Source organism: Parasteatoda tepidariorum, chromosome 2, assembly GCF_982258835.1.
Source record: "Parasteatoda tepidariorum strain Cologne lab strain chromosome 2, Ptep-v5.0, whole genome shotgun sequence".
In the NCBI taxonomy this organism is placed as follows: Eukaryota; Metazoa; Arthropoda; class Arachnida; order Araneae; family Theridiidae; genus Parasteatoda; species Parasteatoda tepidariorum.
Genome location: NC_141756.1, coordinates 19,878,004 through 19,892,394, shown reverse-complemented (window position 1 = coordinate 19,892,394; position 14,391 = coordinate 19,878,004). Strand labels below are relative to the sequence as shown.

The 14,391-nt window shown below is 34.0% G+C and overlaps 3 protein-coding genes across 3 annotated transcripts; all 3 read right to left on the bottom strand.

Moving 5' to 3' along the window:
* Positions 1–308: 308 nt before the first annotated feature.
* On the bottom strand, positions 309–1,922 carry LOC139427110 (P-selectin-like). The gene has a single exon (XM_071187781.2). It carries the CDS (start codon positions 1,920–1,922, stop codon positions 309–311), a length of 1,614 nt encoding a protein of 537 aa, XP_071043882.2.
* Positions 1,923–2,061: 139 nt separating this feature from the next.
* On the bottom strand, positions 2,062–5,496 carry LOC139427108 (sushi, von Willebrand factor type A, EGF and pentraxin domain-containing protein 1-like). The gene has a single exon (XM_071187778.2). It carries the CDS (start codon positions 5,494–5,496, stop codon positions 2,062–2,064), a length of 3,435 nt encoding a protein of 1,144 aa, XP_071043879.2.
* Positions 5,497–5,698: 202 nt separating this feature from the next.
* LOC139427104 (P-selectin-like) lies at positions 5,699–7,750 on the bottom strand. Its single transcript, XM_071187774.2, has one exon. It carries the CDS (start codon positions 7,748–7,750, stop codon positions 5,699–5,701), a length of 2,052 nt encoding a protein of 683 aa, XP_071043875.2.
* Between the last annotated feature and the right edge of the window lie 6,641 nt (positions 7,751–14,391).

Sequence of the window (14,391 nt, the reverse complement as noted above, 5' to 3'; positions counted from 1 at the left end):
TTAGTAAAATATAGTTCAAAATTTATACTCACAGTCTGGAACACAGCTCGTGCTTCCCCTTTTTTCATCCTGGCTATCATAATTTTTAGCAACAGGAGCATGTGTAGTGTTTGTAACAGCATCGTGGAACTTTTAATGAATTATCTCATACATAACTATACGAAAAAAAACCTGGTCAACCTGGAATTAATCCATCTAGTACGAAAGATTTTGGCAGTATTAATTTTTTTAAATTTAAATCCTTAAGTCCTCCTTAAAGAACTTTAAACGCAATGTAATTCTTAATTTAATGTTTATTTTGAACTCAATCACGTCTTAAATAACTTCCAATGAAAATGGACATAATCATCTAACACTGAACAATTATATGCTGTTGGTTCACAGGATGACAGCCTGAAATCCTCCTGCGTCATTTGGCACAATACTCTGCAAAATCTACTCTCTTTAGCAATTTTTTTCAAATCTGATGGACAGGTGCAATCAGGTATAAATTTCCAGTTCTGTTCTTCTAGGTTATCCAAGCATGTTATACTACCGTGTTTTCTAATAGATCTCGTACAATTTACTTTAGAGAATGGAGTAGCATCATGTTGCACAATCCTTATGAAGGATTCAATCTCAAAAAGCGCATACATTGCTCCTCTATAGAATACATCGCAAACGCATTTTGGGAGTGGTGACCAGGAAAAATTGTGAAGACATGTAATCTGAGGATTACCTTCGATGGCATATTTCTCATGGGAACAATAAATTCTGCAAGTATCTCCCCTTTTCTTTGAAACGCACTCATGAGATAATTTCAAAGGACTTTTTACTCTTACTGGTAGACAAGAACACTCTGGAAATGCAGTCCATTGATCGTTACCTAAACATGTTAAGACAGGTGATCCATGCATCTTTTCCCCATTCGCACAAATTACCTTACAGTTTTCCTGTTCAACTCTTGAGGAACAATATTCAGCTAAAATCAAGTACCGAGGAAGATTAGGTTTCAAACAAAGGGACAAACATTCAGGTATCGGTGACCATTTTCTATTAGCTTGGCACGTCAAAAAATGTGGTTCTAAAACTTCCCTGTGCCCTTTACAATAAATATTACACGTTTTTCCCTTATCCTTGGCGTTACACGTATCATTCGCATCCATATCCATGCTTAAAACTGGTTGTGGACACGTGCAGCTTGGAAATGAACTCCATTTGCTACCGTTTAAACATTCAATACTATTATTACCAACTATTTTCCCGCCCTGATTGCAACTGACAGTACATGTTTCATTTGCAAATTTATGAAGGCAACTTCCAAAATGCTCTAAGTATTCAGGAAGAGCCGGAGTTGGGCAAAATGAAGCACAATTCGGTAGTGATGACCATGTGCCGTTTTCTTGACATATTAAATGCTCTTTTCCAATTATTCGATTTCCTCCCCTACATTGGACACTACAATTTTCTCCCTTTTTCTTTCTCTCGCATGTCTCCTTCAACTGTAAACCACCAGTTAGAACTGGCGTCGAACAAGTGCACCCAGGCAAAGAACTCCATTTATTACCTTCCAAACATTTAATCCTATCGTCACCAACAATGATACCGTCGTGATTACATCTTAGGCCACATGTTTCGTTAATTATTTTCGAAATGCAGTTTTCTTTCAATTTGAGGTATTTAGGAAGTGAAGGATATGCGCAAAATGAAGCACAACTTGGTAACGATGACCACTTTCTATTTTTTTGACATATTAAGTACTCTCGCCCAATAATTCTACCATTAATTTTGCAATGAATAATGCATTTTTCCCCTCTTTCCTTTCTGTCGCATGTTTCATTACTTCTCAAATCATCCGTTAAAGTAGGAATGGGACATGTGCAACTAGGAAATGAAGTCCACTTGTTCCCGTCTAAACATTGAATCTGGTCATTTCCTGTCATTTTACCATTTTGATTGCATCTTACTCTACAAGTTTCATTCACAATTTTTGATGAACAAATATCAATCACACTTAAAAATTTAGGAAGAGTATGGTCCGAACATATTAAAGAACATTTAGGTATGGAGGACCATGTGCTATTATCTAAACATGTTAAATAATCCTTTCCGATAATCCTTTCCGATAATCCTTCTGCTTCCCTTACAATAAAGCTTACATATTTCCCGATTTTTCCTATTATCGCATGTACCGTTAATCTCTAATTCATGAGTTAAAATTGGAACTGGACACGTGCAATTTGGAAATGGACTCCACATATTTTCATTTAAGCATTTAATATCTTCTTCGCCGATAATTTTACCCTTCTGATTGCATCTTACACCGCATGTTTCGTTAACGATTTTTAATGTGCAATTTTCTTTAAATTCTAGATATTTAGGAAGAGTTGGATATGAGCAAATGGAGGAACAGTCTGGTAGTGAAGACCGTGTGCTATTATCTAAACATGTTAAATAATCTTTTCCGATAATCCGTCTGTTTCCCTTGCAATAAATCTTACATGTTTCCCCATTTTTCTTATTATCGCATGTATCATTAGTCTCTAATTCATGAGTTAAAATTGGAACTGGACACGTGCAATTTGGAAATGGACTCCACATATTTTCATTTAAGCATTTAATATATTCTTCGCCGATAATTTTACCCTTCTGATTGCATCTTACACCGCATGTTTCGTTGACGATTTTTGATGTGCAATTTTCTTTAAATTCTAGATATTTAGCAAGAGTTGGATATGAGCAAATGGAGGAACAGTCTGGTAGCAATGACCATGTGCTATTATCTAAACATGTTAAATAATCTTTTCCGATAATCCTTCTGTTTCCCTTGCAATAAATCTTACATGTTTCCCCATTTTTCTTATTATCGCATGTATCATGAGTCTCTAATTTATGAGTTAAAATTGGAACTGGACACGTGCAATTTGGTAATGGGCTCCACATATTTTCATTTAAGCATTTAATATCTTCTTCGCCCATAATTTTACCTTTCTGATTGCATCTTACACCGCATGTTTCGTTAACGATTTTTGATGTGCAGTTTTCTTTAAATTCCAGATATTTAGGAAGTGTTGGATATGAGCAAATAGAGGCACAATCTGGTAGTGGTGACCATGTGCTGTTATCTAGACAAGTTAGAAATTCTTTTCCAATAAGTTTTGTTTTTCCCACACATCCAATCTTGCACTGTTCACTGCTCTTTTTAGAATCACAATTTTCTTTGGTTTCAATAAAAGTTGAATATAAATCTAGAGCCGGGCAAGTGCAATTTGGAAATTCGTTCCAGGCATGTTCCGACAAACATTCAATTTTATCATTTCCGAGAAGTTTTCTCTTTCCCTTACACTTCACTCTGCAGAATTCTCCAATTAGTTTTGAAACACAACTTTCATTGAAGGCTAAATAATCAGGAATATTAAGCTGTGAGCAGATTATTAAATCACACTTTGGCAACGATGACCATTTACCAGTTTGTAAGCATGTCAAGAAATCTCTCCCGATCATTTTGCTGTTTCTTTTGCAAGCTACTCGACAAATCTCGTCTCTTTTCTTTCTGTCACAGTTTTCTCTTTCCTCAAGACCCCCAGATAAATTTGGAGATGGGCACATACAATCTGGAAATGAGCTCCAGGTATTTTGGGATAAGCACACAACTGAATTGTTGCCTAGAATAGGCCCGTGATGCAGGCAACTTACTTCACATGCTTCACCTATAATTTTACTAGAACATATTTCTTGCAAAGCCAAATAGCTGGGGAGGGAAGGCACTGAGCATATCAAAGCACACTTTGGAGGCAGTGACCATTTGGTATTATTCAAGCAAGTTATAATTGAACTCCCAATCAATCTACTATTTTTTTTACAACCAACTTCGCACGATCCTCCTCGTTTCTTGAAACTACATTTTTCTTTGGCTTCCATATCTGCAGATATATAAGGCGGAGGACACGTACAGTCAGGGAGTGGACTCCATTTTTTAGAGCCAATGCATTTGATACTCGAATGTCCAATAGTTTTTCCTTTTTCTTGGCAGTTTACGACACAGCGGTCACCCAAACTCTTAGATGAGCAGTTACCTTTAAAAACTAAATAAACTGGAAGAACAGGTTTGGTGCATTGTGCAATGCATTTTGCCTTCAAACTCCACCTTGTATTGTTTTTGCATTTTAAGAAAGGGTCACCTTTAAAGTTAAAGTTTGGTTTGCAACCTATTGTACAATTTTCACCTCCCCTTTTATTAATGCAGTTTTCCAGCACTACTAGATTTCTGAATAAACTAGGCTTTGGACATGTGCAAATTGGAAGAGAACTCCATGTTAGATTGTTTCGGCATTCAATAATATTATGACCAATTATTTTACCACCTTCTCTGCATGAGATCTCACATATTTCCCCAGAACGTTTAAGGTTGCAGTTCCCTTTCAGTTTTAATATACTACTATCTATATTCGGCTCAGGGCAATATAAAATAGGCTTGCATTTCGGCAAAGGTGACCAACTTGTATTATTTAAACATATAACCCTACTCCTACCATCTAATGTGAAATTTTCTGCGCATATCAATTGGCAGTCTGATCCAATTTTTCTAGAGCAGTTTCCTTTGAAATTTAAATTTTTTTTGTTAAGAATTAGTTTTGGGCACATCCTTTCTATACAAGGAGGAAACTGACTCCATCTATAATTCTTTTGACAGATGATAAAATCTTTCCCAGCACTAATTATTGGTGATTTGCAGTTTATTTTACAAATTTCATTGACTAGCTTTTTCGAACAATTATCAGCAATAACTATATAGTTATTAGGTTTAGGTTTATAACAAACTCTGTTTGAGCATGAGGGTAAAACCGTCCATAAACCTCCACGTAGACAACGAACAAAAATTTTATCCGGATCCTTTTGTTTTGTTTTACATTTCAAAAAGCATTTTTCACCTTCAGATTTATTAAAGCACGCCTCCCTAAATTTCAGTTCCTTATTCAACACAGGTAAAGAACAGAAGCAAGTGGGGAATTCAGACCATTTCGTATTGGAATAGCACTCAATAAAACGGTTATGTTTCCTTTCTCCACCATGTTTGCAGATTAATTCACATCGCTCATTGACACTTTTTGAAGAACAGTTTTCTTTCAACAATAAGTGACTAGGTAAAGAATGTTTAGGGCATAATTTCACTTTACATTGTGGTCCTTCCGACCATTTCGTGTCATTTTGACACAAAATTCTTTTTTTGCCTTCCAGCTTTAAATTATCCTGGCATTTAACAGAGCAAGTTTCTCCCGGAAACTTATATTTGCAGTTTCCAATAGTGTGCATTCCATACTTTAATATTGGGTTGGGGCAAGTACACAAAGGATACGATGTCCACATTAAAGGTTGCAAGCATCTTATGTAATTATCTGCAATAAACATTCCTCCTCTTTTGCAAATAAGCTTGCAAACATCACCAGGTGTTTTAGAAGTACAATCTTCGTCGAAAAGAAGGTAATTAGGAAGGAACGGCTTCAGACAGTGATTCATTCTACAAGTAGGAAAATTTCCCCAACGAAAATTGTCATCACACCTGACGGTATTGAAGGATAATGTTCGATGATTTCTTTGCAAGTAACTTTGCAAGTCTCTCCAGGTTGTTTTAAAGAACAATCTTCTAATGGCTGTAAATTATTTGGAAAAACTGGAGATGGGCAAGAGCAATTAGGAAAAACAGACCAAACAGTGAATGTCAAACAATTTTATTATCCTGTATAGTCATACCACCGTTGTAGCATTCAAGAGAACATGCATCTCCCACATTTTTAGTCGAGCAATCCTCTATGAATAACAAATTTTTAGGTAGCTTTGGAGGAAGACAAAATTGTTTTTGACATTTCGGAAATTCACTCCATTTTGTATCATTTTTACAATAAATACTATTTTTTCCATGTAGAATTAAATTCTTACCACAAGATAGGATGCATACGTCACCAGGCATTTTGAAGTCGCAATTTTCAATCGATTCAAGACCATTTCTTAGGAGCGGTATTGCGCATGTGCAACTTGGGTAAGATGTCCAATGCATGAAGTTTTTATTTTTTACACACGTTAGAGTCTTTAATCCAATAAAAGCAGCTCCTTCGCGACATTTTAGACTACAACTATAACCTAGTTGTTTTGCAGAGCAATCCTCATCACGAAAACTCAAATATTTTGGAAGCTTTGGTACTGGACATATCATTGCCTTACATTTCGGAGTAGATGTCCACTTCATGTTACTTTGACAAGTGATGAAACTTTTACCTATTAGCAGCGAAGACTTTTTACATTTTACGTGACATCTTTTTCCAACTCCAACATCATTACAATCAGTAACATTCTCTATAAAATCAGGCAGAAATGGAAAAAGGCACGAGCATTGAGGTAAACCTGTCCACAGAGTGCCACCAATACATTTTATATATCTAGAGCCGTGCAGTATACCGCCTCCTTTGCATTCGACTTGACACACTTTACCAGCAACTACGTCGGAGCAATCTCCATTAAATGAAAGCATTTTTGGGAGAATGTCTTTCGTGCAAGTTTTTCGCTCGCAAATTGGAAATGAACTCCATTCTGTGTTATTTTTACAAATTATGTAATGGTGTCTGTCAATAAAAAATTGCCTCTTAAAGGACACTAAACAAACTTCCCCCGGCTCTTTTTCTGAACAATTTTCTTTTAACGATAAATAAAAGGGTAAAATTGGAGGGGAACAAACATATTTTGGCGAAGATGACCACCTTAATGTTTCTGAGCAAAATAATTTATTTGATCCTACTAGTTTCCCACTATAACGGCATTCTACTAAGCAATATTCACCGGGGGATTTCGATACGCAATCTTCTTTTAAGAACAATGTTGGCGGTATATGTGGTTTTTGGCAAATGATTTTTGTACATATTGGAAAACTGCTCCATGTCATGTTACTTTGACATGTTATATACGGTTTTCCAGTCATCGCAGCGAATTTTTTACAAGCCAAAGAGCAATTATTGTTTGGTGTTATTCTAGAACAATCTCCTTTGAATATAAAATCATCAGAAATTTTTGGAGATGCGCATGTGCAATTGGGTAAATTTGACCAATACAATCCGTCAATACATTTTATTTTATCGTCTCTCACGAAGTATCCGCTCTCTTTGCATTTCAATTGGCAGTATTCATCAGATGATTTCGAAGTGCAATCTTCATTAAAAACTAAAGACTTGCCCAAATTTGGTTTTGGGCAAAACAGTTTTGTACATACGGGTAGAGGAGTCCATTTTAAATGATCTGAGCATGTTATATGAGCATTTTGATGTGACACATAGCCAGTTTGGCATTTTATGCTGCAATTTTCCCCAGGGAGTTTTAAATTACACGTTTCATTTAATAAAACGGGATCTATAAGGAAAGGGGATGGACAAGTGCAATTAGGAAATCTGTTCCATCTTTTTGAGTTTCGGCAAATCAAGACAAACTTTACATCTTTGCGGTATTTACAGCGTATAATGCAATGTGAACCTATTTCTGCACCATGACAGTTCATTGTAAACTCTAAGTGCTTTGGTAGTTTGGGTTGATCGCAATACATTTCGCCCCCCTGACATGGCTCAACTCTACTCCATAGTCCTGGAGGAAGACACGTAGTTGCATTCGGTCCAGTCATTTCAGCAGACGAATCGCGACACATTATGTCGCAACTAATACCTCCATCAGAACTACACGTACCGATAATTTTTAGATTGCTTGGTGTAGGTGGTGGATACTTACATTTCATATTCAGTATCTTAAAAGGAGACTGTCTCTGAGAAAAACATCTCGGAACGTTTCGCCATTGACCTTTTCGACAGATGATAAAATGCAAATCAACCAAGGCAAACTGAGAAATGCATTTAACTTGGCATTTTTCACCATCTTTGAAATTGCATTTATCCACATATTTTATGAGCGAATTTGGGCTTTTCGAGTAACAATCCAATGATTTACTCTCCCTTTCTTTTGAGCAAGCTGGAAGGTGCACCCAGTTCAGTTTATTAGAACAATATACAGTATTATTTCCTAGTAATATTCCACGTCTACACTGAACTTGACAAAACGATCTTGGTGCTCGTTTGCAATCGCAAGTAAACGTCAAATGGCTGGGGAGACTTGGGCATTGATTAATTAATGAACAATGAAGCTTGCTGATCCATTTCCTCCTAAAGCATCGCAAAACGTGCAATCATTTAGGACCATAACCTTCTTTGCACCTCAGTAAACATACTGAGCCTTCCTTTGTTAAGCATCCACTTTGAAGAACGGCATTTTTATCAAATTTTGGCTCAAGACAGTTGGTGTATCGGATTTGATTATTCCAAAAGTTTAACTTCACCATTTCACAACTCGGTAGTTTTTCCCAACTTCCAGATGATCCACACTGAACTTCCTTAATTAAAACAATTTTTTTGGAATACTCATACACTTGGCAACCAACCATGCAAGTTGCACTTTGGGAAACTTTACAAGTAGAGTTAATAAATACTATGTCATTGGGAATGTTTTCCATTGCACTTTGCATTCTTGCATTGCATGAAGGCAGAGGAGACCATTCAGCCGAAGAGAGGCAAGTTGTACTTTCCGATAAAAATTTCCCGTCAGGGCATCGAATCTAAAATTGAATTCATTTAATTACCATATCATCAAATTAAGCGTTTTTTTTAAAACTTAAATTGAAAATGTAATTTATGCTACAAGAGCTTGAATGGTTGAATTGCGCCAAACATAATAGTCTCTAGTAAATATTATAAGCTGATAGAACTAAGCGCCAACTAAGTCTTATGGATACGGAAAAATAAATAGGAAAGATCGCTTAGGAACCTCAGAACTGTCTGACATTATGTTTATTTAGTAGAGGTAAACCATAAAGGATATTTAAGTTAAAAAAACTGATCTAAAAAATGCTGTGTAGTCCGCAATCACAATTTTCTATATATATATATTTAAAACTTTTGATCAAATTTCAAAACCAAAAATGTTTTTTTATAGTGCCTCAAATTAATATTTAATTTCGGTTACAAAGGCCAAAAATTTTATCAAAGGATGCCTAATTATTTAATAGCGAGGCCGAAAGAGAAAGAAAGATTAAAGTTTTGAAAATCTATCTTATTTGGTATGTCTATACCTTTCAATCTACATTGATAATTTCTGTCACCTTAAAAACTTCTATCACCGTAAAAAGTTTTTTCTCCTTTATTATTATTATAGCAACAAAATATTAGAAGAAAAAACGTGAACAATTTATTTTTGTGTAATTTAACATATAAGAGTTTTGCTATTTTTGGTAAAAAATCTACATTTAAAGTATTTTGAAGTATTAAAAAAATATATTTAAGTTTTTTTTTTAAGTTTTAAAACTCTGAATTTAGGTAGCTATAACCAATACAATATATTTTATTTTATAACCGTTGTTGAACAGCCGACCCTATTTTCTGGGCTTTTGACTACCAATGTTCTACTCCGTAGCCTTTTAATTTTGAACCCAATCCAGAACACAAGGGAACTCCTGGAATTCCACCAGGAAAAGCTCCAACATTTATCCTGACGGCAAGGGGACTCGAGCCTGTTGTCCACTGAAGTAACCACGTCTATCTCTGAGGTTATTTCACGTCAGCCCTGTGGCCTGTGAAAACTGTATGTGGAATTCGTAAGGACCAGCCATTTCTGGGATTCGAATCCGGTTCACCTCATTGGAAGGTGAGCGCTCTAACCCCTGTATTGATAATTTCAGTCGACTGAAAAGTTCTGATGGTCTTAAAAACTCGGGTCATTTCGAAACATTTTATCGTCTTAAGAACTTCAATTGCCTTAAAAATTTCTATCGCTTTGAAAACTTCTACGGTCTTAAGAACTTCTATCACCTTAAAGCTCTTATCGCTTTAAAATTTTTTATCGCCGTAAAACTTTTATCGTCTTAAAAACTTCAATCGCCTTAAAAACGTCTACCACTTTATAAACTTCTGCAGTCTTAAGAACTTCTATTACTTTAAATGCTCCTATCGCTTTAAAATTTTTTATAGCCTTAAGACTTTTATTGTTTTAAAAGCCATTATCACATTAAAAAAGCTCTTTCCCTTTAAAACCTTCCCTCATTTTTCACCAATACATTTTCAGTTTTGTAACTGTATTATCTGCTAACTACATACGAAAGTGATCAATAAACTTTAAAAAAATGTTATTTACAAACCTTACATGAAGTACCTCGTTCTCAGGAGCAATCAATGAGTTCAGCAAACTTCAATTCCGGACATTTCTTTCCCTTCCGAGCCACGCACTGGGGATACATATTTCCGTCTTCCACGCAAAACAGGGTTAAGGTACTGGTGCCACAACTTACTGAACAATCCGCTGATACAGTAGAGCATTGCCCAAACTTCAAAAAATTGTTCAAAATATCCGGGCAATGTGACTTAGTACCTGGAGGAGTTGTAGATGCCGATATCCTGATCCTAACGCAAGAAGACATCTCTTCAATATTGATTGGTAGATGTTTGCACCTTATCAGCTCCAGATTGGAAGATCTTACAATTTGGGGTGGACAACTTGGAGGAATCTCCCATTGTCCACTTTTTAAGCATCGGATGTAGGATTTCCACAGTTCCATGCGATTTCTTTTGCACGTGACTTCGCATACGTCTCCAAATTGGATGCCACATATTTTGCCAATGTTAATGTCTTTTCGTAAATCGGAGGGATGGCAGATAAGGCCTATAAATTGTGCTAAAAGGAAAACTGATTTTTAGAAAAATTTTCAGAGACGCATCACATTAGACAGGGTGATAAAAATGCATTCAAAGTCGAAGAGGTTTAAGAATTGCACAGCAACAATTTGATAAAAATGTCATCGTACGTCGTTACGAGTAGCAATTTTCCAAATCAGCGGCTTTTACGACCCGCTCTTTTGAAATACATTTTTAAAAAAAGAAAAAAATATGATTTGCAATACCCTATTATGGATATAAAAAAACTTTCTTCTATGACTAAAAAAAGAGTTCTGCAAGATTTGATAATTTTTTATTCTGCAGCAATGTGGGTGGAAATAGCTTGGATAATACTTGAAAATTGCCAATGTTTTTCAATTGCAAATAAATTGACTCTAGAGATAATCAGTTCAGTTTCAATTTTGATTGCCTTCAGTGCACCATCAAAATTGGTTCCAGATGAACCAAGGAAGGTGAAAAATACAAAAATATTAGTACTCTTATCTTAGTATTCTCTAGTATTATGTATTATGATTTTAGTTTTAAATATTATTTCAAATCGCCGGCTATAACCTTTATTTTAAAGTAATATTTCGTTATTTTCTTATTACGCGACATTTTATGATTAACAGATTCAAATCTGGATATCTAAACTGATCGAATGTTGTATGTACAATTCTTAATTAGCAAGTATGTAATATTTATTTAATTATATTGTCTCTAACTATGTCCTGTCTACAGATCAAAAAAAAAGGAATAGAAAATTGTAAATTACAGCTAAGACTAAGAACGAAATAAATATTCTCTTTGGAAATCAGAATAAAATAAGAATTTGGGTGAAGTTGCGATGATGGCCGAGCAAAATTATTAGGTTTAAATTTTTCTGCAAATAAAACCGGAAACTGAATTCATGAAACCTAACCTGTGTGCATAATCAAACAATTTGAGATATTTCAGCTGAATATTTTTATATGTGTCAAACTATTTATCGTTTAGAAGCAAATGTAATCCTTTTAACGTTTCTTTACGTAAGAAACGTAATTCTTTAGAAACGTTTGGATCGAGGGGGCTTATGAGCAAAGCAGGGGGGGGGGCAGAACTTTATAGTATAGTTCTGAAAAGAAAAAGCATTTTACTCACTACAAAATTGAAAAAGTATATAAAAATAGTACTCACGAAAATTTATCAGTGTCAAAATAACAACATAGCTCACTTTTTTTAACACACCAATCTAAATACCAAAAAAAAAAAAAAAAAAAAAAAAAAAAAAACAATTATGTAAGTCTATTATTAACACAATCCTTTTTTTTCAATGCTACTTTATCTTTACATTTTTAAAAGCTCTGAACCTTAGTCTTCAATTTTTTCTCGCTTATAAATTCAATAATTTATCTTAGATAACCGTTTTTATTTTAACGGCAGTGTTTTGTTGTTACCTTTGTGTTGTTTTTTATAATGGAAACTGCATTACTGTTTACTACATTGCTTACTATGAATTAATTGCTCATTTCCTAAAACAAAAGATAAGGAAAAATGAGCAAACTAAATTACGAGGTATAAGGTGAAGGCATACATTTTATTACTTTAGACTTGAGCACAGAGAAAAAACTTTTCTCATTCTTTTTAGGAAGTTTAAAATATAGTTAAATCGTCCTTACATATTAAATTTAAATTTTCAAAATGTTTTTCACTTTATGTTGAATTATCAGGTATTGCTAACCAGCATCAACATCGCATTTATGACATATTCAAATTTATTTTTTCGTCATACGTAAAAAAAGAAAAAGGAAAAGAAAAGAATTTTTTTTTAATTTAAAAAACTCTAGGTAAGAAAGGCGACCTTTCTAACCAAAAGTTTTAGACCTAGTAAAGACCTTTTTTGAGAAATTCTGATAAATAATGAATTTTCTGGTTTCTATTTTATTCTACCAAATCATTTTTTGCAGAATTGCACATCATAATATACTTTTTTGATATTGGTTATTTATTTAACAAATTTAAGACCAAAACTTAAAACGAATGGGATTTGTTGAGAATATACTCATCATTATATAGGAATATATCTTAATATTTAATTGCATTATTTTAGCATAAAAGCATTTAACATTTTACACTTCATATGCTTTATACTCAATGCTTTTACTCTATTTTGAGTGAATAATATAATTCAAATTATAGTACTGATGGTTACTATCACAAGGGAATGCATCCCAGGATTTAGTTGCATTATCTTAGCATAAAATGCAAAAGACTTTTCGTACTTAGTAAACTTTATACTCAAAGTTTTCATTTTACTTTGTTTGAATAATATAACTTGGGTAAAGGATTATAATTAGAAGCCTCTAGGTATGGCGATAATTTCAACTCAGTTTCGCTGAAACATCCTTTCTAGTTTCCTTCATATTTGAACTGGGAGCCCTTTTTCATTTGTATTGTTATTGGAAATTACATATTATTTTTAACATTTGCCCATAATAATTTATTTACTGCAATTAAATAATATAAATTTTAATAAAACAAAATATACTTTTTTAATAGCCATTGCTGTGGATCATTTTACAGATCTTTCTGTTTTATCACAAAAACTTTACAGACAATTAAAAAAATCTTTGATTTTGTTTACAAAGTTTCATTGCCAGCAGAAGAAACATAAATTTAAGTTCTACTTCGAAGGTCAAATTTTTTTTGTTTATTGCATTTTGAAAAAAACAAAACTGCTTTTACTTGTCAGCATTTATTAGCACCTGAGGCAATTGTAAGCAAGTATTTTCAAATTTGTTACCACAACAAAAAGTGAAAAATATACAAAATCATGTGAGTTAAAAGTGACATATTTTGCTCTTATTTGTAAAATTAAAGTTAAACTAGATCAGTAACGTAACTGTTACGGCTGCCACAAACATTATCCTAGAATGCGATTGTCACAAAAGTAATATTGCTTCTCCATGGCAACGTCTCCCAATTTTTTTCCGACTACGAAACCTTAAATAATCAAGCTTCTTCCTGAGGAACCCCGACGTTATAAGTTAAAAGTAAACAAAGACTAAAAAGGACAATATAAGACTTATTAAAAGACTACTTTATTTTTACTTTTAGACTTTTTTATACACTGCTCAAAACAATTAAAGGATATTGTAAGTCTGGAATAAAATAGCGATATAAACAGTTCCTTTTTTTTGCATAAAATTCAAGAAGAGAGTCACAAATGCAAATTTTTTTAATTTCCAAACTTCGCAGTATGCTAATTTTGAGTTGTGTTTGCTTTCCTTTTGTATCCAAATGCTCTATAAAGCGCATTTATTTTCTTCTGACAAACAAATGTCATTTTTATCTTATATAGCCTACTACATCTGCCGATAATGTGTCAATCATTCAAATAATTCTCCAGGTGCAAGATCAACCCACAACCTCAATATCCTTTAATTGTTTTGAGCAGTGTATTTAATAAGATGAATGAAACTTGAGCCAATCTTTAGCAAAGCTCCCAGCGCGAACGTATATCAATATTGCTAATTCTAAAACCGACTTTGCACAACAGTCTGAAAAATGAAATCATGCCATAGTTCAGAAGATCAAGGAGCTTGGTTTCCAATAGAATTAAATTATTTAACAATTAACTTTACAATCGAAAATGTATAATGCACCATGCTTAAATCAGTATGAAGCCATGCATTCATTCGGT

Coding starts and splice junctions, on each gene's coding strand:
- LOC139427110 (XM_071187781.2), bottom strand. CDS start 1,922: ATGACAGGAAATGACCAGATTCAATGTTTAGACGGGAACAAGTGGACT.
- LOC139427104 (XM_071187774.2), bottom strand. CDS start 7,750: ATGAAATGTAAGTATCCACCACCTACACCAAGCAATCTAAAAATTATC.
- LOC139427108 (XM_071187778.2), bottom strand. CDS start 5,496: ATGAATCACTGTCTGAAGCCGTTCCTTCCTAATTACCTTCTTTTCGAC.